This window comes from Microcaecilia unicolor, chromosome 2 (assembly GCF_901765095.1).
Source record: "Microcaecilia unicolor chromosome 2, aMicUni1.1, whole genome shotgun sequence".
Lineage (NCBI taxonomy): Eukaryota > Metazoa > Chordata > Amphibia > Gymnophiona > Siphonopidae > Microcaecilia > Microcaecilia unicolor.
Genome location: NC_044032.1, coordinates 556,947,406 through 556,971,098, shown reverse-complemented (window position 1 = coordinate 556,971,098; position 23,693 = coordinate 556,947,406). Strand labels below are relative to the sequence as shown.

The following is a 23,693-nucleotide window of genomic DNA, read 5'->3' as shown; positions in this document are numbered from 1 at the left end:
CCCAGATCATTGAAGCTTCCTTTAGAAGACAGCGTGGTGAGTTTGTGCCATGTTATTTTCTGGCAGTTTTGCTCCCCCACCCCCCCATGTCAGTACTCTGCCATGTGCCTCTGCCCTCTTGAAAACTCATGCTGTCAATAATCTTTGACTCATGCTGTCAATAATCAAGTCTGCCACAAGAAAAAAAGAAAACAAACTGAGTCAAAACCTCCCAAAGCTCCCGCTACCTTTGGATAGCGGTAAGGGTATTTTATCACATAAACTGTGTTGAAGTGAGCAGTAGTTTCACTGCATTAGGTTCGTTTTGCAGTGTTGTTTGGGCGCCTAGAGCATGGAGTTCTAGAATTGTCAGATTTTCCATGGTAACCGTTAACAGTCCCTCAGCTTAGAGTGCACTGCACATGGGGCTGTGGTAGCTGTATTTCATCACTACTTTATTCAGCTTTGCAGTGTTGTTTGGCACCTGTGAGATTGGAGTTCTAGAATTTTCACATTTCCCTGGTAACATTAACAGTCCTCAGCGTGTGCTTCACATGAAGCTGGAACTGTGGCGGAGGAAGGGAAACATAGAAACATGACGGCAGATAAAGGCATATGACCCATCCAGTCTGCTCATCCTCTGTAACCCCTACTTCTTCCTGTTCCTAAGCCGATCCCACATGCTTATCCATGCCTTTTTAAATTCTGGAACAGTCCTCGACTCCAACCATCTCCACTGGAGGCCATTCCATGCCTCCACCACCCTTTCTGTGAAATAATACTTCCTTAGGTATCCTAAGCCTATTCCCTCTTAACTTTGTCATATGCCACTCATTCCAGAGCTCTCCTCATTTGAAAAAAGGCTCTCTTCCTGTACATAAATGCCCTTGAGATATTTAAACATTTCGATCAAGATGGAGTCTTCCAGAACACAGTCTTTAGTTTATGTGGAATAACTTGGTCCAGACTTTTAGGCTGCTCTCTGAACACTAACAATCAGGATGTATGGAGTCAAGTGAAGATGGCGGCCACAGAGATCGAGCTTGAGCTCTCTCGGTTGACTTTCAAAAAGACTAATTTATTCCCCGGACATATACCTCACACAGAAGAAAGGCTTGGTCAAAGCTGGGGCCATCGGCGACCAGGACCTCTTCTCCTTTGCAGGCGACTATATGAGAAGGTTTGCCGTGAAAACGCCCGCCCTAAAAATCGGGAGGTGCCCGCTGTTTCCAGGAGGAGGAGAACCACTGTGACTTGGGGGCTTGATACCACCCCTGGATCTCAATCTACCACTCCGCCCAAGGGCCGTCTCACCTTCCTGCGGTCGTCTGAATCGGAAGTCGGAGCAGTACGGCCACAGGAAAGAGGCTCGAGATGAGAACAAGCGACGGAGGTTTGGGGCCTTTGGGTCCTCAAATGGCGAGTAAAGCTTTATTATCTAAACTGGAGATGGTAACATTAGAGAGCATTTGGGAAGCTCTCCAGAAACTGGATGTCAAACTGACCAATATGACAGAAGAAATTACTACCTTAGTAAGTACTGTTGACGCATTTTCTAAATCTCTTGAAAATATTAAGACAGATTCTAAAAACCAAATGACTGAGTTAAATAAAGAAGTAAAAAAGTTACAAGATTTCTCAATTATGACGATTAAAGATAAGACTTTGATCCACAAGAAAATTGAACAGATCGAAAATTATAATCGTAGACTCAACCTTTGCTTCCTGAACTTTCCTCAAACTCAGGGGGTTACTCCCCTAGAATCCTTTAAAAAATACTTAGTAGAAATGCTACATTATTCCCCAGATCTTATACCGCCGATTAATCATATCTATTATATTCCTAATAAGAAAAGATCTGAAGGAGTTTTGGACACTGAATCTCAACAGTTTCAACAAAAAGAACAAGAAAAATTGAATTTGAATTTAACTGATATATTAGAAACATCCATATCAGAAAACTCTGAAAGAATTACATTATTAGTGTCTTTTGTATTTGAACAAGACGTGGAAGCAGTAAAGCGCTTGTTTTTTTAGAAAATCTCAATCCTTGTTCTATGGGAAAAAGATATGGATGTATCCTGATGTTACTAAAATGACTCAGGAGAGGAGAAGAGCGTTTTTGGAACTTAGGAAAGACGCTCTAGATATTGGAGCCTCTTTCTATTTAAATTGTCCTTGTAAATGCGTTATAAAATATTTAGGGCTCAAATATATCTTTCTCCAACCTGAACAATTAAGAGTTTTTGTTAATCAAAAAAAGTTGGATCAGCCTGATTCCAGTTTCAAGTAAGATTGAATTTAGATTAAGGTTAGGCTTATGTGTGTTAAGCTATATACAAATGGACGCTTTATTCCTTAAATTCTGTCCTGAATTTGTTACTCCTCTCTCCAATTTTGTGGTCTAAAGAGGGCATTAATAGTTTTGGTTTTTTTTTTTGTTAAATTACTTATGGTCTGAATTGGATGGAAATTGTATAAGCCTGTATTGCCTGAATAAGTATTATTACTTGTTGAAAATATGTAATAAATAAATAAATAAATAAAGATGTATGGAGTCGGGGCTCCTAGGGTCCTACCCTTAATACTAACTGCTTTGGTACTATCCATCTAGGCAAGTCTTGAAAGATGCTAAGGAAGGAGAAATTAAACCATATCTGCTAATTTGCTGTTCTTTAGACCCATCCCGTCTTACTGTTATGATCTGGCTTTCTGCGCTTTCAGTTGTTATCTCTGCAGGGATGGTTAGAGTTACCATATGGCTTCAGAAAAAGGAGGACAGATGAAGCCAATGGAAGTAAAACCCAGGCTGACTCAATCGGTCCGCCTTTTTCTAGAGCCATACACTTCCCAAGGGGATGCTGCTTTTTGGATAGAAGTGTTTTTTTGTTACGAAACTCCCCTCCCCCCCAAATCTCTCTGAGTGATAGATAGAGCCATCTTTGTGGAGAACGAAAAAGGAACCAAAGAGCATTGTACAAATTAGCAGGTAAGGTCTAATTTCTCCTTTTGCTGCTTTAGCAATAGCATACAGGAGAGTACCAGGAAAGCAACAGCCTATATCTTGGTGATTTCACTGGACATCTCAGCTCTCTACCTCCATCTGCTGGTAGGAAAGGGAACACTATCATAAATATTCAGAATGGTATGCCTGGACGAAAGGAAATGAACAAGTATGACTAAATTTCACCTTTCTGTGTGTAAAAAAATTATTTACATGAGGAAAAAGGTTTATAAAAATTATGCCCCAAAATGTGGAGGTACATGGTTATTTTTACATCCTAGTGTGCAATACTACAAAATATACTGGGAGCAATTTAACACAAATTTGAACAAACTGGTGAATTCATTTTATGACACAATTTATCCCAAACCTATGGGCGTCTTTTACTAAGGCGCACTCACGTTTTTGGCGTGCGCTAAAATTGTGGGTGCGCTACATGTTAGAGACGCCAATGCATTCCTATGGGTGTCTGTAATGTTTAGCGCTCCCGCAGTTTTAGTGTGCACTAAAAACGTGAGCACACCTTAGTAAAAGCCACCTTATGTGATTTCTCAAGGCTTTTGATTTCTGTGCTGTTTATCATTTCTTTTAATTAAATGTTGTCATGTTTAATTTCAGGCTCTTGATGGTTTTTTTCTAGCAATCATGACAGATGGAAATATAATATATGTGTCTGAAAGTGTGACTTCTTTACTTGAACATTTGCCAGTAAGTATGATACAGAGAGTTTAAATGATTTTTGTATATATGTACACATGAAGAAGGTAGTTCTATACATGGGCATCTCTTTCTAGGTGCCCCGATGCCATGCAGTGACAGCCTATTCTTTATCAGCACCTGGGTACCCAGATGCTGTTATAGAATACTAGCATAACCCAGTATTAGGGCGCCTAAAATGTAGGCACCTGCACTTATACCAGCTATATACCTGGTGTAACTGCAGGAGCCTAACTGCGGCAAGGGCACATGTAGCAGTATTTTTGTAAGTGGTGTTCATAAATTACAGCACTGCCCCTGCTTCTCCCATTTTCCATCCATATGAACACTCTTCTGCATTTACACGTTATGCCACTTAGGCATGCCCTTACAGAATAGTTCTCAACTGTTTTGCTGCCATGTACACACTTACGTGTGCACTTACCTGCGAGTGTGCACAAGTGTTCTCTACATTCATGTGTGCAAGGGTTGTCGAAATGTGGGCATTCAGTTATAGAGTTACTTCCAAAGTTACCTGTTTACTAAAGTGTATTGAGGTTTTGCACCTAAAATGCATCAGCTGCTAAATTTAAGGCATGTTAGGTGCAAAACCTCTGCAATAATTGTTGGGGGAATTCCCAGCATTTATGGGAGAACTTATGTTCAGTTAAGACAGAGTAAAGTTGACTATCATGTATTTACTGCAGGGCAGATAATATGCATAGTAACATAGTAGATGACGGCAGAAAAAGACCTGCATGGTCCATCTAGTCTGCCCAAGATAAACTCATATCTTGAATTTGTACCTGTCTTTTTCAGGGCACAGACCGTATAAGTCTGCCCAGCAGTATTTCCCGCCTCCCAACCACCAGTCCCGTCTCCCATCACCGGCTCTGGTACAGACCGTATAAGTCTGCCCTCCCCTATCCTAGCCCCCCAACCACCAACCCCTCTTCCCCCCACATGCTCCGCCACACAATTTCAGCTAAGCTTCTGAGGATCCATTCCTGCTGCACAGGATTCCTTTATGCATATCCCACGCATGTTTGAATTCCGTTACCGTTTTCATCTCCACCACCTCCCGCGGGAGGGCATTCCAAGCATCCACCACCCTCTCCGTGAAAAAATACTTCCTGACATCTTTTTTGAGTCTGCCCCCCTCAATCTCATTTCATGTCCTCTCGTTCTACCGCCTTCCCATCTCCGGAAAAGATTTTTTTTTGCGGATTAATACCTTTCAAGTATTTGAACGTCTGTATCATATCACCCCTGTTCCTCCTTTCCTCCAGGGTATACATGTTCAGGTCAGCAAGTCTTTGGTCATACGTCTTGGAACGCAAATCCCATACCATTCTCGTAGCTTTTCTTTGCACCGCTTCCATTTTTTTTAACATCCTTCGCAAGGTACGGCCTCCAAAACTGAACACAATACTCCAGGTGGGGCCTCACCAACGACTTGTACAGGGGGCATCAACACTTCCTTTCTTCTGCTGATCACACCTCTCTCTATACAGCCTAGCAACCTTCTCGCTACGGCCACCGCCTTGTCACACTGTTTCGTCGCCTTCAGATCCTCGGATACTATCACCCCAAGATCCCTCTCCCCCTCAGTACCTATCAGACTCTCCCCGCCTAACACATACGTCTCTCGTGGGTTTCTACTCCCTAAATGCATCACTTTGCATTTCTTCGCATTGAATTTTAATTGCCAAACCTCAAATCTTAGTATCATCCGCAAATAGGCAAACTTTACCTTCTAACCCTTCGGCAATGTCACTCACAAATATATTGAACAGAATCGGCCCCAGCACCGATCCCTGAGGCACTCCGCTACTCACCTTTCCCTCCTCCGAGCGAACTCCATTTACCACCACCCTCTGTCGTCTGTCCGTCAACCAGTTCCTAATCCAGTTCACCACTTCAGGACCTATCTTCAGCCCATCTAGTTTATTTAAAAGCCTCCTGTGAGGAACCATGTCAAAAGCTTTGCTAAAATCTAAGTAGATTACGTCTATAGCACGTCGATGATTCAATTCTCCAGTTACCCAATCAAAGAATTCAATGAGATTCGTTTGGCACGATTTCCCTCTGGTAAAACCATGTTGTCTCGGATCTTGCAGCTTGTTGGCTTCTAGGAAATTCACTATCCTTTCCTTCAGCATGGCTTCCATTACTTTTCCAATAACCGAAGTGAGGCTTACCGGCCTGTAGTTTCCAGCTTCTTCCCTATCACCACTTTTGTGAAGAGGTACCACCTCCGCCATTCTCCAGTCCCTCGGAACCTCTCCAGTCTCCAAGGATTTATTAAACAAATCTTTAAGAGGACCCGCCAGGACCTCTCTGAGCTCCCTCAATATTCTGGGGTGGATCCCGTCCAGTCCCATGGCTTTGTCCACCTTTAGCTTTCCAAGTTGTTGATACACACTCTCTTCCGTGAACGGTGCTATATCCATTCCATTCTCAGGTGTACTTTTGCCAGTCCCTCGCGGTCCTTCTCCAGGATTTTCTTCAGTGAAAACCGAACAAAAGTATCTATTTAGTAAATTGGCTTTTTCTTCATCATTATCTACATAGCTGTTCGCTGTATCTTTTAGTTTCACAATTCCCTTTTTAGTCCTTCTTCTTTCACTAATATACCTGAAGAAATTTTTGTCGCCCCTCCTTACATTTCTAGCCATTTGTTCTTCCGTTTGCGCCTTTGCCAGACGTACCTCTCTCTTGGCTTTTTTCAGTTTCATCCGGTATTCCTCCCCGTGTTCCTCTTCTTGAGATTTTCTATATTTCTGGAACGCCAACTCTTTAGTCTTTATTTTCTCAGCCACTTGCTTGGAGAACCATATCGGTTTCCTTTTCCTCTTGCTTTTATTTACTCTCCTTACATAAAGGTCTGTGGCCCTATTTATTGCTTCTTTCAGCCTGGACCACTGCCCTTCCACTTCCTGTTCGTCCTCCCAGCCCATCATCTCCTTCCTCAGGTATTCCCCCATTTTACTAAAGTCAGCACGCTTGAAATCCAGGACTTTGAGTTTAGAGTGGCCGCCCTCCACTTCAGCTGTTATATCAAACCAAACTGTTTGATGGTCACTGTTTCCCAGATGTGCACACACTCGCACATTTGACACACTATCCCCATTTGTGAGCACCAGATCCAGCATCGCTCCCTCCCTCGTAGGTTCCGTCACCATCTGTCTGAGCAGAGCACTTTGGAAAGTATCTACGATCTCTCTACTTCTTTCCGATTTGGCAGACGGAACCTTCCAATCTACATCCGGCAGATTGAAATCTCCCATCAACAGAACCTCTTTTTTCTTTCCTAATTTTTGAATATCTGCAATCAGATCTTTATCTAGTTCCTCTAATTGTTTGGGGGGTCTGTAGATAACACCCACGTGGACAGAAGTTCTATCCTCTCTTTTTAAGGTGATCCATATCGCTTCTTCTTTTCCCCAGGTCCCTGTCATTTCAGTCGCCATGATATCATTCCTCACATACAGAGCTACTCCTCCACCTTTACGACCCTCTCTATCCTTCCTAAATAGATTATAGCCTGGTATGCTTGCATCCCATTCGTGGGAACTGTTGAGCCATGTCTCTGTGATTGCAACAACATCTAAGTCTGCCTCCAACATCAGGGCTTGAAGGTCATGAACTTTATTGCTTAGACTACGAGCATTTGTGGCTATTGCTTTCCAGCTATATTTCTTGGTATGTGTTTTAACATTAGTGATTTGGGGGTGTCTATGCAATGCAGTTAGCTACACCTCTTATGATGTAATTAACTGCTCCATATTATCTTATGTGTTACAGAATGAGTGCATGGTAACAACCCACACAGTAACTGCAAAATGCAGTCCTTGCCCATTCCATGTCCCAAATGGCATTTTTTATTTAATATGGCTATTAGCACATGCTAACAGTTAAAGAGCAGTAATTCCCATCTTAAGCAGCTAATGCAATTTATTTACTAGCGGTGAGAGTTGAGCATTCATTGCTGGGAGAAAGGTTTCCTGGTTAATTTGCATTGCTCTGATGACCCAGCAGGTTTTTGCTTTATGTTTTTGAACTTTTTTGCTTTCTGATTTTTGTGTTTTGCTTTTGCTTTACTCTTCTATATGATTGGCGTTCCTTTTTCTGAGTACTTTGGTTGTATTGCTGTTTTATTTATTACTAGTAAAACAGGCCCGTTTCTGACACAAATGAAATGGGCGCTAGCAAGGTTTTCCTCGGAGTGTGTATGTTTGAGAGAGTATATGTGAGAGTGACTGTGTGAGAGAGAGTGAATGTGCGAGTGTGTGTGTGTGACTGAGAGAGATTGAGACTGGGTGCGAGTGTGTCTGTGAGAGAGAGAGAGTGTGTGTGTGAGAGTGAGAGTGTGTGCCAGGGGCCCCCCCTCCCAGTTCCAGTGTCACCCCTTCCTCCGTGTTCCAGGGTTGTCGTCCCCCCTCCTCCCCTCTTGTGCCCTCCCCCGAGTTCCAAACCCCTCTCCTCCACTGAGTTCCACACACCCCCTCCCTCCCCTGAGTTCCAGGTGCCCCTCCCCCAAGTTCCAGCCCCCCCCCCTGAGTTCCAGCCCCCCCCCCCCCCCCCCCCCCCAGAGAGAGTGACATGAAATCAACTCTGGCTAGTCCCCACACCACCACAGCCCAGCCCTGCACCTTATCACCTCCTGATCCAAAAGTTGTTTTTGTAGTTTGGATTTCTTTTACCTCAGCAGCAGGTAGGCACAGTGATGGAGCCTGCAGTAGTGTAGGAGGTCCAAGATGAATACAGGCGAGGCAGAGCAGGCAGTATCAATGCCTGCTGCACACGGGACAGGTTTTCTTCAGTCAGGAGGTGTGCTGCTGTAGCGACGGCCAGTGTCTTTTCAGCTGGAGATCAGCAGTGCTCCGAGGGCGGGAGGGTGTAGCGAGAGGGGTGGGAGGGCGGAGCGGGAGGGCGGGACACGGCGCAAGGAACTGATCCAGGTGGCTGTGTCTTCAGATCAGCAGGGCTCCGAGGGCGGGGAGGGCGGAGCGAGAGGGGCGCGAGGGCAGGAAACGGCGCGAGGAACTGAGCCAGATGGCTGTTTTTTCATATCAGGGCTCCGAGGCGGAGCGAGAGGGGCGGGAGGGCGGAGTGTGTTGGTCACATTCGGGTACGCTGTTTGGGCTGTTTTTTTCAGTCCATTGGTGTGCCTCGTTCTGCTTTCATGTGGTTGGTCAGGGTCGCTGGTGATGTAACAGGAAGTACTGATGTCAATTCATGAGATGGAGAGCACGAATGCCTCAAGGTTTAAGTGCCACGGAGTCAGCTTCAGAACATTGGAGGTGCTTTTTATTATATAGGATGTACCCCACTTTAATGGTTGCCCTTAAGTGGTCTATCAAATAAAATAACCTTGAACCTTGAGGAAAATTTAAAAAAATTGAACTGTGTAAAGATTTTAATCGTGAATGGTTAATGCAGCTGAAACAGTATGTAGTTTATTATTTTGTACTGAAATATTATGTTATCATGTATTACAGTAAAAGGGATGAATTTTTGTGGTATTGAGGTTTTTTTAAAAGATCTTATTCAGCTAAGACATGTTCAGTGCCATTTTAAATAGGTTGTAAATGAGTGAATACATTACACCCTACACTTTTATACTGGTTCTGAGTGGTTTACAACCAGTGAAAACCAAGACATCCACATGAATTCTTTGCTTCTGTCTTTATGGAAGAAGGTGAAAGAGATCTACCTGTAAAAGAAATGGTTTTCAAGGGTGTTGATGTGGAGGAAATGTTAATTTGTACAGCGCTGCGTAACCCTAGTAGCACTCTAGAAATGTTAAGTAGTAGTAGTAGTAATTGAAAGAAATCTCTGTGAACCTGGAAGATGTACTGAGCCAAATTGACAAATTAAAGAGTAGTAAATCACCTGGACCGGATGACATACATCTATAGGTACTCAAAGAACTCAAGCATGAAATTGGTGATCTGCTGTTAGTAATATGTAACCTGTCATTAAAATCGTCCATAGTACCCAAAGATTGGAGGGTGGCCAATGTGACGCCAATTTTTAAAAAGGGTTGTAGGGGTGATCTGGGAAATTATAGACCGGTAAGCCTGACGTCGGTGCCGGGCAAAATAGTGGAAACCATTATAAAGAATAAAATTATAGAACACGTAGACAAACATGGTTTAATGGGACAGAGTCAGCATGGGTTCAGCCAAGGGGGAAAGGGAAATGGGACTTGATAAAAACACCTTGAGGTTTTTGCAACTACATTCAAAGCAGTTTACATATATTCAGGTAGTTATCTTGTACCAGGGGCAATGGAGGGTTAAGCGACTTGCCCAGAGTCACAAGGAGCTGCAGTGGGAATCGAACTCAGTTCCCTTGGATCAAAGTCCACTGCACTAACCACTAGGCCACTCCTCCACTTGCCTTACCAGTTTGCTTCATTTCTTTGAAGGGGTGAACAAACACGTGGATAAAGGTGAGCCAATTGATGTAGTGTATCTAGATTTTCAGAAAGCTTTTGATAAAGTTCCTCATGAGAGACTCCTGATAAAATTAAAGAGTCATGGGATAGGAGGCAAGGTTCTGGTGTGGATTAGGATTGGTTATTGGACAGAAAACAGAGGGTATGGTTAAATGGTCTTTTCTGTCAGTGGAGGAACGTGAACAGTGGAGTGCTGCAGGGATCTGTGCTGGGACTGGTACCATTTAACATATTTATAAATGATTTGGAAATTGGAACGACGAGCAAGGTGATCAAATTTGCAGATGGTACAAAACTATTCAAGGTTGTTAAAACACGTGCAGATTGTGAAATAGTGCAGGAAGACCTTAGGAAATTGGAAGACTGGGCATCCAAATGGCAGTTGAAATTTAATGTAGACAAATGCAAGGTGATGCACATTGGAAAGAATAATCTCAATCACAGTTACCTGATGCTAGGGTCTACCTTGGGGGTCAGCGCTCAAGAAAACAATCTGGGTGTCGTCATAGATAATACGCTGAAATCTTCTGGTCAGTGTGCAGCGGCAGCAAAAAAAAAAGCAAACAGGATGCTAGGAATTATTAGGAAACAGATGGTGAATAAAACCGAAAATACTATAATACCTTTGTATCACTCCATGGTGCATCCACACCGTGAGTATTGCGTTCAGTTCTGGTCGCCATATCTCAAAAAAGATATGGCGGAATTAGAAAAGGTTCAAAGAAGAATGACTAAAATGGTAAAGGGGATGGAACTTCTCTCATATGAGGAAAGGCTAAAAAGGTTAGGGCTCTTCAGGTTGGAAAAGAGACAAATGAGGGGAGATGTGATTGAGGTCTACAAAATCCTGAGTGGGGTAGAACGAGTAGAAGTAAATTGATTTTTTACTCGTCGCAAAAGTATAAGGACTAGGGGGCACTCGAGGAAGTTACAAGGAAATGCTTTTAAAACAAATAGGAAATATTTTTTCACTCAACGAATAGTTAAGCTCTGGGACTCTGACAGAGGAGGTGGTAACAGCGGTTAGCGAATCTGGCTTTAAAAAAGTTTTGGATAGCTTCCTGGAGGAAAAGTCCATAGTCTGCTGTTTAAACAGACATTTGAATCATCTGCTTGCCCTGGGATTTGTAGTATGGTCTGTTGCCACGATTTGGGTTTCTGCCAGGTACTTGTGACCTGGCTTGGCCACTGTTTGGAAAACAGGATACTGGACTAGATGGACCATTGGTCTGATCCAGTATGGCTACTGTTATATTCTTGTGTTCCTTGGGAAGCTTACCTCCCCTTTTACAAAGCTGCGTGACAATGCAGATACAGCCCATTCAAAATAAATTGGCATTACCGCACCGGCAGTTACTAGCGCGGCTTTGTAAAAAGGGGGGAGGGTTAGAACCAAATCCATTAAAAAAAAGTATTTTATAAATTTTTCTTAAAAAGATTAAAATCCCCCCCAAAATTAACTCAAGGGAACAAATCCTTCCATAATTTTGGTGCTTGCACTACCAAAAGACTCTGAATCTTTTTATACTCTTAATAGGGGGCGAAACAAAAACAGAATTACAGCAAGATCTTCTAGCTCTGTTATTGGGCTGAAATTCATAGGGAGATATCATAAATAGCAGACACTCCCCATTCAAGCAAGAAAACTTGAACTTAATCCTGTCTTCCACAGGCAACCAATGTATTTCAAGAAAACAAGAAGAGATACTATCCCTCTTCTGCAGTTAAAAAATCAATCTAACTGCAGTATTTTTTTATAGTTTGGAGCTTACGAATGATTTTTTGGGTGCATCCAAATGTATAAGATTACACTCATCTAACTTTGATAAAAGCAGAGACTGCACTAAGAGTCTAAATTGCTTCAATTCAAAAAATTTACAAATTCTTCTTAAATTTTGTAGAAAAAAGTTTTAGTCAGAAAGCCTAGCAGGCTCATTTTCGAAAGAGAAGGACGCCCATGTTTCGACACAAATCGTAAGATTGGCGTACTTCTCACAGGGTCGTCCAAATCGGTATAATTGAAAGCCGATTTTTGACGTCCCCAACTGCTTTCCGTCGCAGGGATGACCAAAGTTCAAGGGGGCATATCGGAGGTGTAGCGAATGCGGGAATTGGACGTGCCTAACACATGGACGTCCTCGACCCATAATGGAAAACAAAAAGGGCGTCCCTGACGAGCACTTGGATGACTTTACCTGGTCCTGTTTTTCTTACGACCAAGGCACAAAAAGTTGGCCGAAATGACCAGATGACCACCGGAGAGAATCGGGGACAACCTCCCCTTACTCCCCCAGTGGTCACTAACCCCCCTCCCACCCTCAAAAAACATCTTTCAAAATATGTCGTGCCAGCCTCTATGCCAGCCTCAGATGTCATACTCAGCTCCATCACAGCAGTATGCAGGTCCCTGGAGCAGTCTTAGTGGGTGCAGTGCACTTCAGGCAGGCGGACCCAGGCCCATCCCCCTCCCTACCTGTTACGTTTGTGGAGGAAACAGCGAGCCCTGCAAAACCCACCACAAACCCACTATACCTACAACTAAGTGCCCCCCTTCACCCATAAGGGCTATGGTAGTGGTGTACAGTTGGGGGTAGTGGGTTTTAGGGGGGTTTGAGGGGCTCAACAGACAAGTAAGGGAGCTTTGTTCCTGGGAGCATTTTATGAAGTCCACTGCAGTGCTCCCTAGGGTGCCTGGTTGGTGTCCTGGCATGTCAGGGGGACCAGGGCGTTCCCGACCGTATTATTGAAATGAAAGATGGACATCCATCTTGTTTCGATAGTACGGGTTTCCCCGCCCCTCCACCGGGACGTTTTCCGAGGACGTCCTCAACAAAACTTGGGTGTCCCTTTCGATTATGCCCCTCCACGTGATTTTCAAATGATAAAGTCTGATCAATGTGAACACCCAAGATCTTCACTATGGGAGAAAGTATATATTTAACTTGATCCACCAATATATAATCTATTGATATGTTGGTGAAAATATGCTGAACTTAGGACATATTTTACAAGACCAGGACTGTAGGTGAATGTGCAGGCCCCCTGGCCATGGAAGCTGGCTGTGTGGCACCTGCAGGGAAAAATGTGTACCTGAGGTCCGCCAGCGGCAATACACATGCAGCATTAGTTGTACAACCATATGGTGCCATCTGTCCAAGTTTAAGTAGCAGCAATAAATGTCAAGATCTGTGGTCAAAGAGTCAGGTGGCACATAGATGGCTTTTTCTGATAATGCCGACGGCAACCATAAGGCGGCAGCCAGAGTCATGTGCACGTGGACCAGGTCTCAGAATATGTACAGCGCCCACTATTGGGACCAGCCACATGCAATTGCAAGATGGAGGACAGAAGGTAGCATAATTTCTCAGAAAAGGAAAGCAACCTCCTGGCATTCCTAGTGTTACAAAATGAGGAGTATGTGCCCCAAGCAGCAGCAAGAAGGACTGGGAGGAGATCTGGAAGACTGTGGCAAGGTAAAGACTTACACTGCCAACAAGCCCTCACACCTACCATACCTATGTGATACCCTGCAGAACTACACAGCTAGCAAGATTTTGACAGCACATGTATCCAACTGCAGACCTCAGAGATCACAGCACTTTCACAAGGTGGCCAGTACACATTCACACTGCACAGGGCAGCTGCCATATGGACAGTGACACTCATGGCTACAATGTTGCCACCACACCTGATGATGGCATCTACCTGTCCCAGCTGTGGCTACCCTGCCTGCCCACAGTGTACAGGCTACTATGTTACATTCCCACCATCCCCCCCCCCCCCCGACCCAACTAACAACCCTGCTGGGAGAGAAGATAACAGCTTGATCTGGGAAATGTCTGTCATGGAGATTTTGGGTTATATGTACACCCATAAGTGTGTCTGTCATGAGCTGCATGTCCTTCCTGTAGCTGGGAGCATCATCCCATAATGCACACAGCCCTGGTCTAGCTAGCACTTAACCACTGCACAGGTCTATGGGATACCCCAGCAAATGGTCTGGTCCCTACACAAGAAGATCCTGAAACTGTGCAAGGGCAGGCATTGTACAGACATCTGCAACTACACTGAAATAAAGCCTATGTCATTTTCCTCTTATCTTACATAATCTTTGGCATCACTAGGGATGTTAAGGCACTCAGGAGCTGTTTCAGGGCCGACCCTTTCTTGCCAGTTCACTTCGGGCATCCTCTCCAACAGTGGAGAAGTATGTTCCCTCAAAACACATACACTTCATTACCTACATCAGCTCTGCCAAAACATCTGGCCCCGTCCCATGCTACTGCAGCATCCACATCCAAACTGTGACACAGAGTCACAAGCCACAACACTCTTAAGATGTAATTACATGCATGGTCACATCTGCGATGAGCTACTACATAGAAAATTATGTCGCTATCACATGCCAAATTATGATCACCATGTGGCATACACATGATCAGGTAGTAAAGTACAGCCTTCCCCCAATGAGAATGTGCATGTGTGTGACCCCTATATCTCATGTTTGGGAAATACAGTGTTAAACAAGGTTGGTGCAGTAGGTCAGGCCAGACGTAGTATTTTATTTTCTAATGAGCAATGATACATCCTTTCCCTCAGAATGAGCTCCATTTACCACTACCCTTTGTCACCTTTCACTCAACCAATCACTTTAGGGCCCAGACTGAGGGCATTCAGTTTATTTATTAGTATGTGCGGATCCGTGTCAAAGGATTTGCTAAAATATAAATACATCACATCCAACGCTCTTCCTCGATCCAACTCTCTGGTCACCCAATCATAGAAATTAATCAGATTTGTTTGATAAGACCTGCCTCCAGTGAAACTATCCAGCTCATTTTCGAAAGTGATCGCCTGTCATCTTCCGACACAAATTGGAAGATGGCCGGCGATCTCCTGAAACCGGTCAAATTGGTATAATTGAAAGCCGATTTTGGCCGGCTTCAACTGCTTTCCGTTGCGGAGCCAGCGAAATTTCATGGGGGCGTGTCAGTAGGGTAGTGAAGGCAGGACGGGGGCGTGCTCATGAGATGGCCAGCTTCGCCCGATAATGGAAAAAAAAGCCAGGCTTGATGAGCATTTTGCCAGCTTTACTTGGTCCCTTTTTTTTTTTCACGACCAAACTTCAAAAAGGAGCCCCAACTGATTAAATGACCATCCGAGGGAAACGGGGATGACCTCCCCTTACTCCCCCAGTGGTCACCAATCCCCTCCCACCCCCCAAAAAATCCAAGTGCTCGTCAGGTACGTCCTAAATCAAAACTATTTTTGCTTGGCTTTTTCAGTAGTACCAGTGGGATTTGAACCAGACACTTCTGGATTACAAGACAGGTACTCTAACCACTTGGCTACAGCTCCACATACTTAGATATCCCTCCCTTTTGATTATGCCCCTTCAGGTCTCTCTCAGCCATTCACAGACAGGGGTCTCTCGCAGCTAATTACAGCGCATTTAGCTGTCTGTGAGTGGCTGAGAGAGCCGAAGTAAGTGGAGCTGTAGCCAAGTGGTTAGAGCATCGGTTTTATAATCCAGCGGTGGCCGGTTTAAATTTATTTATCACATTTGTATCCCACCTTTTCCCACTGATAACAGGCTCAAAGTGGCTGAAAAAGCCCAAGCACTTGGATTTTTTTTCCACTTTTTTGAAGCCGGCCATCTGTAAACCCGGCGATCTCAATATTTGACCTAAATTTGAGATTTAGCCGGCCCCAACTGTATTATCGAAAGAAAAGATGGCCGGCCATCTTTTTCGATAATACGGTTGGCACCGCCCCTTTGCGGAGCCGGCCCCGAAGATGGCTGGCCATATAGATGGCCGGCGCCGTTCGATTATGCCCCTCTATGTTGCCATGGGTCCTGTAATCCATTGGATTCCAAAAACTTTACTATTTTCTGTTTTAAAAGCGTTTCCGTTAATTTACCTTTTTATTTATTATTTAAAATTCATATCCCGCCTTAACCAACGTGGGTTACAATTACACACACATAAGAAATGTCTACATACAATGACCATCAATACTAATACATTTATCTCTTAAAACAAAAAGTTCTATCTGTCCAGCAGAGCAAATACCAAACAGATCAAGCTGACTGCATATTTACACCTCTCTTAGCAAAAACTAATTCTTCTGAAAAAGCTTTAACAAAACAATGCATTTTCAGTAATTTTATAAACTGCTGCATTTTTGTACAAGATCTTAAATAACCAGGAAGCCTGTTTTATAATACAGGTGCTGTCAAAGAAAAGGCACAGTTCCGAGTCTCAGCATAATGACATGCTATAGCAGCTGGACCCCACAATTGCTTAGCAAGCTCGGAGTGTAACGCCTGTCTCAGCATATATATTTTCAATCTTTCAACAAAGTAACTAGGTACTGCAGACTTTATATGCTTATAAACCAACAGGAGGATTTTATATTCACCCTTTGTGCAAGTCCTTTAATGCAAGGGAAATATGCATAGTTTTTGGCACACCTGTGATCAACCATGCAGCTGCATTCTGGACACTTTGCAGAGCCTGGACTTGAGCAGCCAATATCCCTAAGTATAAAGAATTAGAGTAATTAATTCTGGTCAAGACCAGGCTCTGCATGATCATCTGAAAATCGACTGCAGGCACCATATTTTTCGCCCTACTCAGAAGACGAATTTGAAAAAAAAAAGATGTGAAAATTACTTGCTCAATCTGAATTTACACCAAGGTTATGGTGACAGGGTTTCATAGGAAATGTCACTCCAAGTATATCAGTACAGAAGGTAAAGAAGAATCCAGAACCCGCCCAGTGCACATAATCTCAGTTTTAACTAGATTTAAAGAGAGCTTATGCTCAAGACATCCAAATGCTGATTTTGTCAAGACATTGAGTAAATATTAATGTAAGGTGTGGGCCACCTTTCTCAAGAGGAAAAAAGAATTGAATACCATCTGCTTACATTCTGAGCAATACGTTCAGCTCTCTAAACACTTTTCGTAATGACGTAAAAAAATGATTAAGTAGTAAAGCAGAGAGGGCTGACTGTTGTGGTATACATAGTAACATAGAGGGGCATAATCAAACGGCGCCGGGGAAATCGATCGCCGGCGATCTATTTTGGCGGCGGCGCAACAGCTGGCAGGAACCGTATTATCGAAAAAGATGGCCGGCCAACTTTTGTTTCGATAATACGGTTGGGGCCGGCCAAATGCCACAGATCGCCAGGTTTGAGATGGCCGACTTTGTTTTTCAGCGATAATGGAAACTGGAACCGGCCATCTCAAACCCGGCCAAATCCAAGGCATTTGGTCGTGGGAGGGGCCAGCATTCGTAGTGCACTGGTACTTCTGGATGTTTAGATCTTGCTGATCAGTTATGTTATGACTTACTTGTTCAGGAGTGCTGTATTTTGTGATACTGTTTTGAGAAATGTTCAAGAAAGACTTTATACAAATGAAAAAAGTCCCTGCCGTGCATTTTCCCTTGATGGCCGTCCCTGACGTGCACTTCCCTTAATAGCCATCTTTCTCTTGATGGCCGTCTTTCTCTCCGAATGTGCACTTCTCTTAATGGCCGTCTTTCTCCCTGAACAGGGAAATCAAAAGTTTTTGCACACTGCTTTTTTTGTAGTAACAGTGGGATTTGAACCAGCCACCTCTGCATTACAAGACCAGTGATGTAACCACTTGGCCACAGCTCCACTTAGTTGGTTGTCCCTCCCTTTTGATTATACCCCTCCAGGTCTCTCTCAGCCACTCACAGACAGCTTGACGCACTGTGATTGGCTGAGAGAGACCTGAAAGGGTATAATCAAAAGTGAGGAAAGTCCAAGTAAGTGGAGCCGTGGCCAAGTGGTTACATCATGGCTCTTGTAATGCAGAGGTGGCTGGTTCAAATCCCACTGTTACTACTAAAAAAACTGTGAGGAAAAGCTTCCCTGTTTGGGGAGAAAGCCGGCCATTAAGAGAAGTGCACTTTTGGAGAGAAAGATGGCTATTAAGGGAAGTGCAGGTCAGGGACGGCCATCGAGGGAAAATGAACGGCAGGGACTTTTTAAATTTGTATGAAGTCTTTTTTGAACATTTCTCAAAACAGTATCACAAAATACAGCACTCCAGAACAAGTAAGTCATAACATAACTGATCAGCAAGATCCTTTTTTTTTTTTACGATCTGGCCGACTGGCTTCCCCTCCTAGGAAGGAAATGTTTTAAAGTTTTTTTTTTGGGTGGGAGGGGGTTGGTGACCACTGGAGGAGTATGGGGAGGTCATCCCCGATTCCTTCCGGTGGTCATCTGGTCAGTTTGGGCATCTTTTTGAGACTTGGTCATGAAAATACATAGACCAAGTAAAACCAGCCAAATGCTCGTCATCGCCGGTTTTCTTTTTTCCATTATCAGCTGAAGCTGGCCATCTCGTAAGCACGCCCACATCCCGCCTTCACTACCCTGCCGACACGCCCCCTTGAAGTCTAGCCGCCTCCGCGAAGGATTGCCGGCGAGTGTGTCCAAAAATCGGCTTTCGATTATACCGATTTGGCCAGTTTTAGGAGATGGCCGGCCATCTCCCGATTTGTGTTGGAAGATCACCGGTGATCTCTTTCGAAAATAAGCCTGATAGTAACATAGTAGATGACGGCAGAAAAAGACCTGCATGGTCCATCCAGTCTGCCCAACAAGATAAACTCATATGTGCTACTTTTTGTGTATAGCTTACCTTGATTTGTACCTGTCCTTTTCAGGGCACAGACCATGTAAGTCTGCCCAGCACTATCCCCGCCACCCAACCACCAGCCCCGCTTCCCACCACCGGTTCTGGCACAGACCGTATAAGTCTGCTCAGCACTATCCCCGCCTCCCAACCACCGGCTCTGGCACAGACCGTATAAGTCTGCCCAGCACTATCCCCGCCTCCCGCCACCGCCTCTGCCACCCAATCTCGGCTAAGCTCCTTAGGATCTATTGCTTCTGAACAGGATTCCTTTATGTTTATCCCACGCGTGCTTGAATTCTGTTACCGTTTTCATTTCCACCACCTCCCGCGGGAGGGCATCAGAATCAACCTAAATACGACAATCTGTACTCATGCATTCAGCCAAAAGTGTTAAAAGCAAGTGGTAGAGAAACAAAGTTGCTGTTTTGTAATGGTAAAAGCACCCCAAGAGTGTACAGCATGTGTGAGAAATCATAATAAACATTTGGCATTATTGCTCCATGGTGCGACCGCACCTTGAGTATTGCATTCAATTCTGCTCACCGTATCTCAGAAAAGATATAGCGGAATTAGAAAATGTTCAAAGAAGAGCAACAAAAATGATAAAGGGGATGGAACTCCTCTCATATGAGGAAAGGCTAGAGATTAGGGCTCTTCAGCTTGGAAAACAGATGGATGAGGGGAGATATGATTGAGGTCTACAAAATCCTTAGTAGTATAGAACAAGTAGAAGTAAATTGATTTTTCACGTGTTCCAAAATTATAAAGACTTTTAAAAGAAATAGGAGGAAATATTTTTTGCACCCAACGAATAGTTAAGCTCTGGAACTCTTTGCTGGAGGATGTGGTAACAGCGGTTAGTATCTGGGTTTAAAAAGATTTGGACAAGTTCCTGGAGGAATAGTCCATAGTCTGTTATTGAGTCAGACATGGGGAAGCAACTTCTTTCCATGGGATTTGTAGTATGGAATGTTGCCATGATTTGGGTTTCTGCCAGGTACTTGTGACCTGGCTTGGCCACTGTTTGGAAAACAGGATACTGGGCTAGATGGATCATTGGTCTGACCCAGTATAGCTACTCTTGTGTTGTTATGTATGGATTAAAATCGTATTTATTTTCCAGTGTGCGATATATATTTGACACACAGAGCAGACTATGGTTGTGGAACCGATCAAAAGCACAGAAGCCAAGTGATGTACAATCTAGTGCCTGATTAAAATAATGATCACTTTATTCTGTATGCAATTTAAGTACCACAACGGGTGATAACTTACAGCTAAGCCACAGCAGCAGCCCGACTGAGAAAAGAAACATAGTAAATGAATAACAGGGGCGTGCTTAGAAAAAGCTGCACTCATCAAGTATACCAAAACAAAGTTCATCCAGTTAACATCAGAATATACCAAGGAAATGCCGAAAAGGAAACACACTGTAGCGTCAGCTATTTAAATGGTAGGATCGTGCCAAAGTTGAAAGAATTTCTGTGCATGCTTGTTGGGTTGTACCACGGAACATAAGATATTAATCACATGATGGTTCCAAAAAATAAATATACTGTTGATACTGTGCAAGCTTAGATATTGTTAAGAAATCACAGTAAATGTTACAACAGAAAAAATAAATAAATGACACCTTATAGCTTTATACCGATGTTTCCTGCTGAAATATAACAATTACACTTTGCTAAACAAGGTTGCAAAAGAGCTATACTCATAAAGCTATGAAACTAATGAATACATGGAGGATCAAGGGACGATATCTCTGTATTGTGATAAAACCCTATTGTATACAGGACAATAAACAATCATAAATCTCAGCGTGCCTTGGTACAAAGAAGGAAAACACTGTATAGTGCATATGTAGTAATAAAATAAAAGACAAACTATCAAATACTCTAGAGCTGATAGACTTACATATTTCTAAAATAAAGGGAGTTTTAGGATAAAAAGTAATGTGTATAGAAACTGTGGCAGAAGAGATCTACTTGTTAACGATGATGTAGATTCAAATGAAAGATTTATAGTCAATTTTTGCATTTAAGCCATAGGGCACTAATATATGCAATTGAAAAATATGTCTCTGTTCTTCACATATTAACATTTCATCAGTTATAGTTCTGTGCCAGTTTCTCTTTAACCTCTTGAAAACAAATAATTTTAGATCAGGAATAGAATGTCCAGTTCTGTTCCAGTGAGAGACCAAGAGGGGCATTTTCGAAAGGGACATCCAAGTTGCGATTTGGACGTCCTTGCAAAACGGCAAAATCTACGGGCGGGGAAACCTGTATTTTCGAAACAAGATGGATGTCCATCTTTTGTTTCGAAAATACTGTCAGAGACTTCCAAATCCTTGAATTTCGCCGTCCCTAGATTTGGACGTCCCTAGACATGGTCGTTTCTGATTTTCGAAACCAAAGACGTCCATGTCAAAAATGACCAAATGCAAGCCATTTGGTCATGGGAGGAGTCAGTATTTGTAGTGCACTGGTCCCTCTGACATGCCAGGACACCAACCGGGCACCCTAGGGGGCACTGCACTGGACTTCATAAAATTCTTCCAGGTACATCGCTCCCTTACCTTGTGTGCTGACCCCCCCAAAACCCCCAACCCCCAACTGTACACCACTACCATAGCCCTTATGGGTGAAGGGGGCACCTAGATGTGGGTACATTGGGTTTGTGGTGGGTTTTGGAGAGCTCGCTGTTTCCTCCATAAATGTAGCAGGTAGGAGGGGTATGGGCCTGGGTCTGCCTTTCTGAAGTGCACTGCAGTACCCACTAAAACTGCTCCAGGGACCTGCATGCACTGTGATGGACCTGAGGCTGGCATAGAGGCTGGCATGACATATTTTTAAAGATGTTTTTTTAAGGATGGGAGGGGGTTAGTGACCACTGGGAGAGTAAGGGGAGGTCATCCCCGATTCCCTCTGGTGGTCATCTGGTCATTTGGGGCACTTTTTTGCGCCTTACTCGTAAGAAAAACAGGTCTGGGTGAAAACGTCCAAGTGTTCGTCAGGGACATCCTTGCTTTTTTCGATTATGGGTCAAGGACATCCAACTGTTAGGCATGCCCAAGTCCCGCCTTTGCTTTGACTTCAACACGCCTCCTTGAACTTTGGCCGTTCTTGTGACGGAGTGCAGTTGGAAATGTCCTAAATCGGGTTTCGATTATACCAATTTGGATGTCCCTGGGAGAAGGACGTTCATCTTCTGATTTATGTCAAAAGATGGACGTCCTTCTCTTTCAAAAATGAGCCCACAAGGGTGCAGATTCCACATTTCTTTTTAAACAGCTTTGATGTTAAATGATCCATGTTTTAACGAGTCTCATTGTTTTGCCGATGTAGATGAGCGGGCATGGGCATTGTTTGATGTAGATAAAATTAGAAGAATTGCAGTCTGAAGTGTGTTATTATAGTTTATATTCTTGTCCAGTGCTGGGATTTTTTAAAGAGTGAGATTTCCAAAGAGTGTAGACACATGCTACAGGTACTACACTTTTTGTGGCCTCAGTGTATATCAATCTGATGTTCTGATAAGTCCTCCGGAAGACTAGATGGTACAAGAATATCTCTCAAGTTTTTTTTCTCGGGAATATGCAATGACCAGATGCTTATTCTTAAAGCATTCATATTGTTCCAAAATATGCCAGTGACGTCTGATAGAATTTTGTTTATGCCTAGCTAAGTAAGAAAATTTCAGCGTGCATAGAATGTGTTTGAAAAAATGGTCCAGTGATGTGGCATCTCCCTTCCAGATGAAAACTATATCGTCAATGTATCTTTTGTAGAAAATGACTTGTTGTTTATACGGATGATCTTGTAAAAATGACTTTTCAAAAAGGGCAATGTATAGATTGGATTACACAAAATACTACTTACACCATCTATTTGAACTTCGAGGTTAATGAATTAACCTGAGAGACCAGCATAAACCCTAGAATACATTATAAACTTGATTTAAGAAGAATGCCAGGTATAGATCTGAAGGCATCACTTTGGAACAGTTTGAAATAGTATAACAACTGTGTATCTACTGTTGTAAAGTGGAAAGTGAATGTATAAGCAAAAGGGTGCACCAAATGAGAAAATAATAAAAAAGAGATATAGAGGTTTACTATATTAAAGGAATGTGAGTCATGTGTGAATGAGACGTGAGAATGTGAATTTTGAGGTTAGAGGCATTAGGCACGTGTAATATAATAAAGAATTAAATTAAAGAATAGATGGTGTAAGGAGTATTTTGTGTAATCTAGTTTTGAGTGAGTACTCTGGTAATAAATTGAAAACCTCAGGTAGAAAAGAAATCAATGTATAGATTGGCCACATCGGAGGCCATAGAAGCACCCATGGCTGTGCCTTTAATCTGTTGGTAAAAGTTATACTGAAAGCAAAAATAGTCGTTGGTGAGCGCTAAATTTGCCAATGTCAAAATGAGTCATTCGGGAATGCTTCTATGGGTGGTTCAATTTCTAAGGGTCTCTTTGATGATGTGGAGAGCTACAAACTGTGGGATGTTTGTATAGAGTAAATCTATGTCTAAGGCCACCATCAGTGTATCAGCAAGATCTCCATCAAATTCTTGTAACATATTTATCATGTGTGTGAAGTCACGGATGTATGATGGAATCAAAGGTATATATGGTCTCAGAAAAAATCTACAAAAATTGAAAGGGGTTCTAAGACTGAGCCATTTCTAGATATAATTGGTCTACCTGGTGGCTTAGTGAGAGACTTATGAATCTTTGGTAATACATAAATAGTAGGAATCACTGGACCAGATGTCGATTGGAATTGACTTTCTTTATTGGTTAAGTACCTAGCTTTGGATACAGTCTCAATTATTGATGTAATATCTTTCT

The 23,693-nt window shown here is 43.1% G+C and overlaps 1 protein-coding gene across 1 annotated transcript in view; it reads left to right on the top strand.

The window, feature by feature from the left end:
- CLOCK (clock circadian regulator) overlaps window positions 1–23,693 on the top strand; it is a 250,497-nt gene that overhangs the window by 68,574 nt on the left and 158,230 nt on the right. The window contains 1 exon segment of the mRNA XM_030192205.1: window positions 3,602–3,691. Coding sequence (XP_030048065.1) covers window positions 3,602–3,691 — 90 coding nt within the window.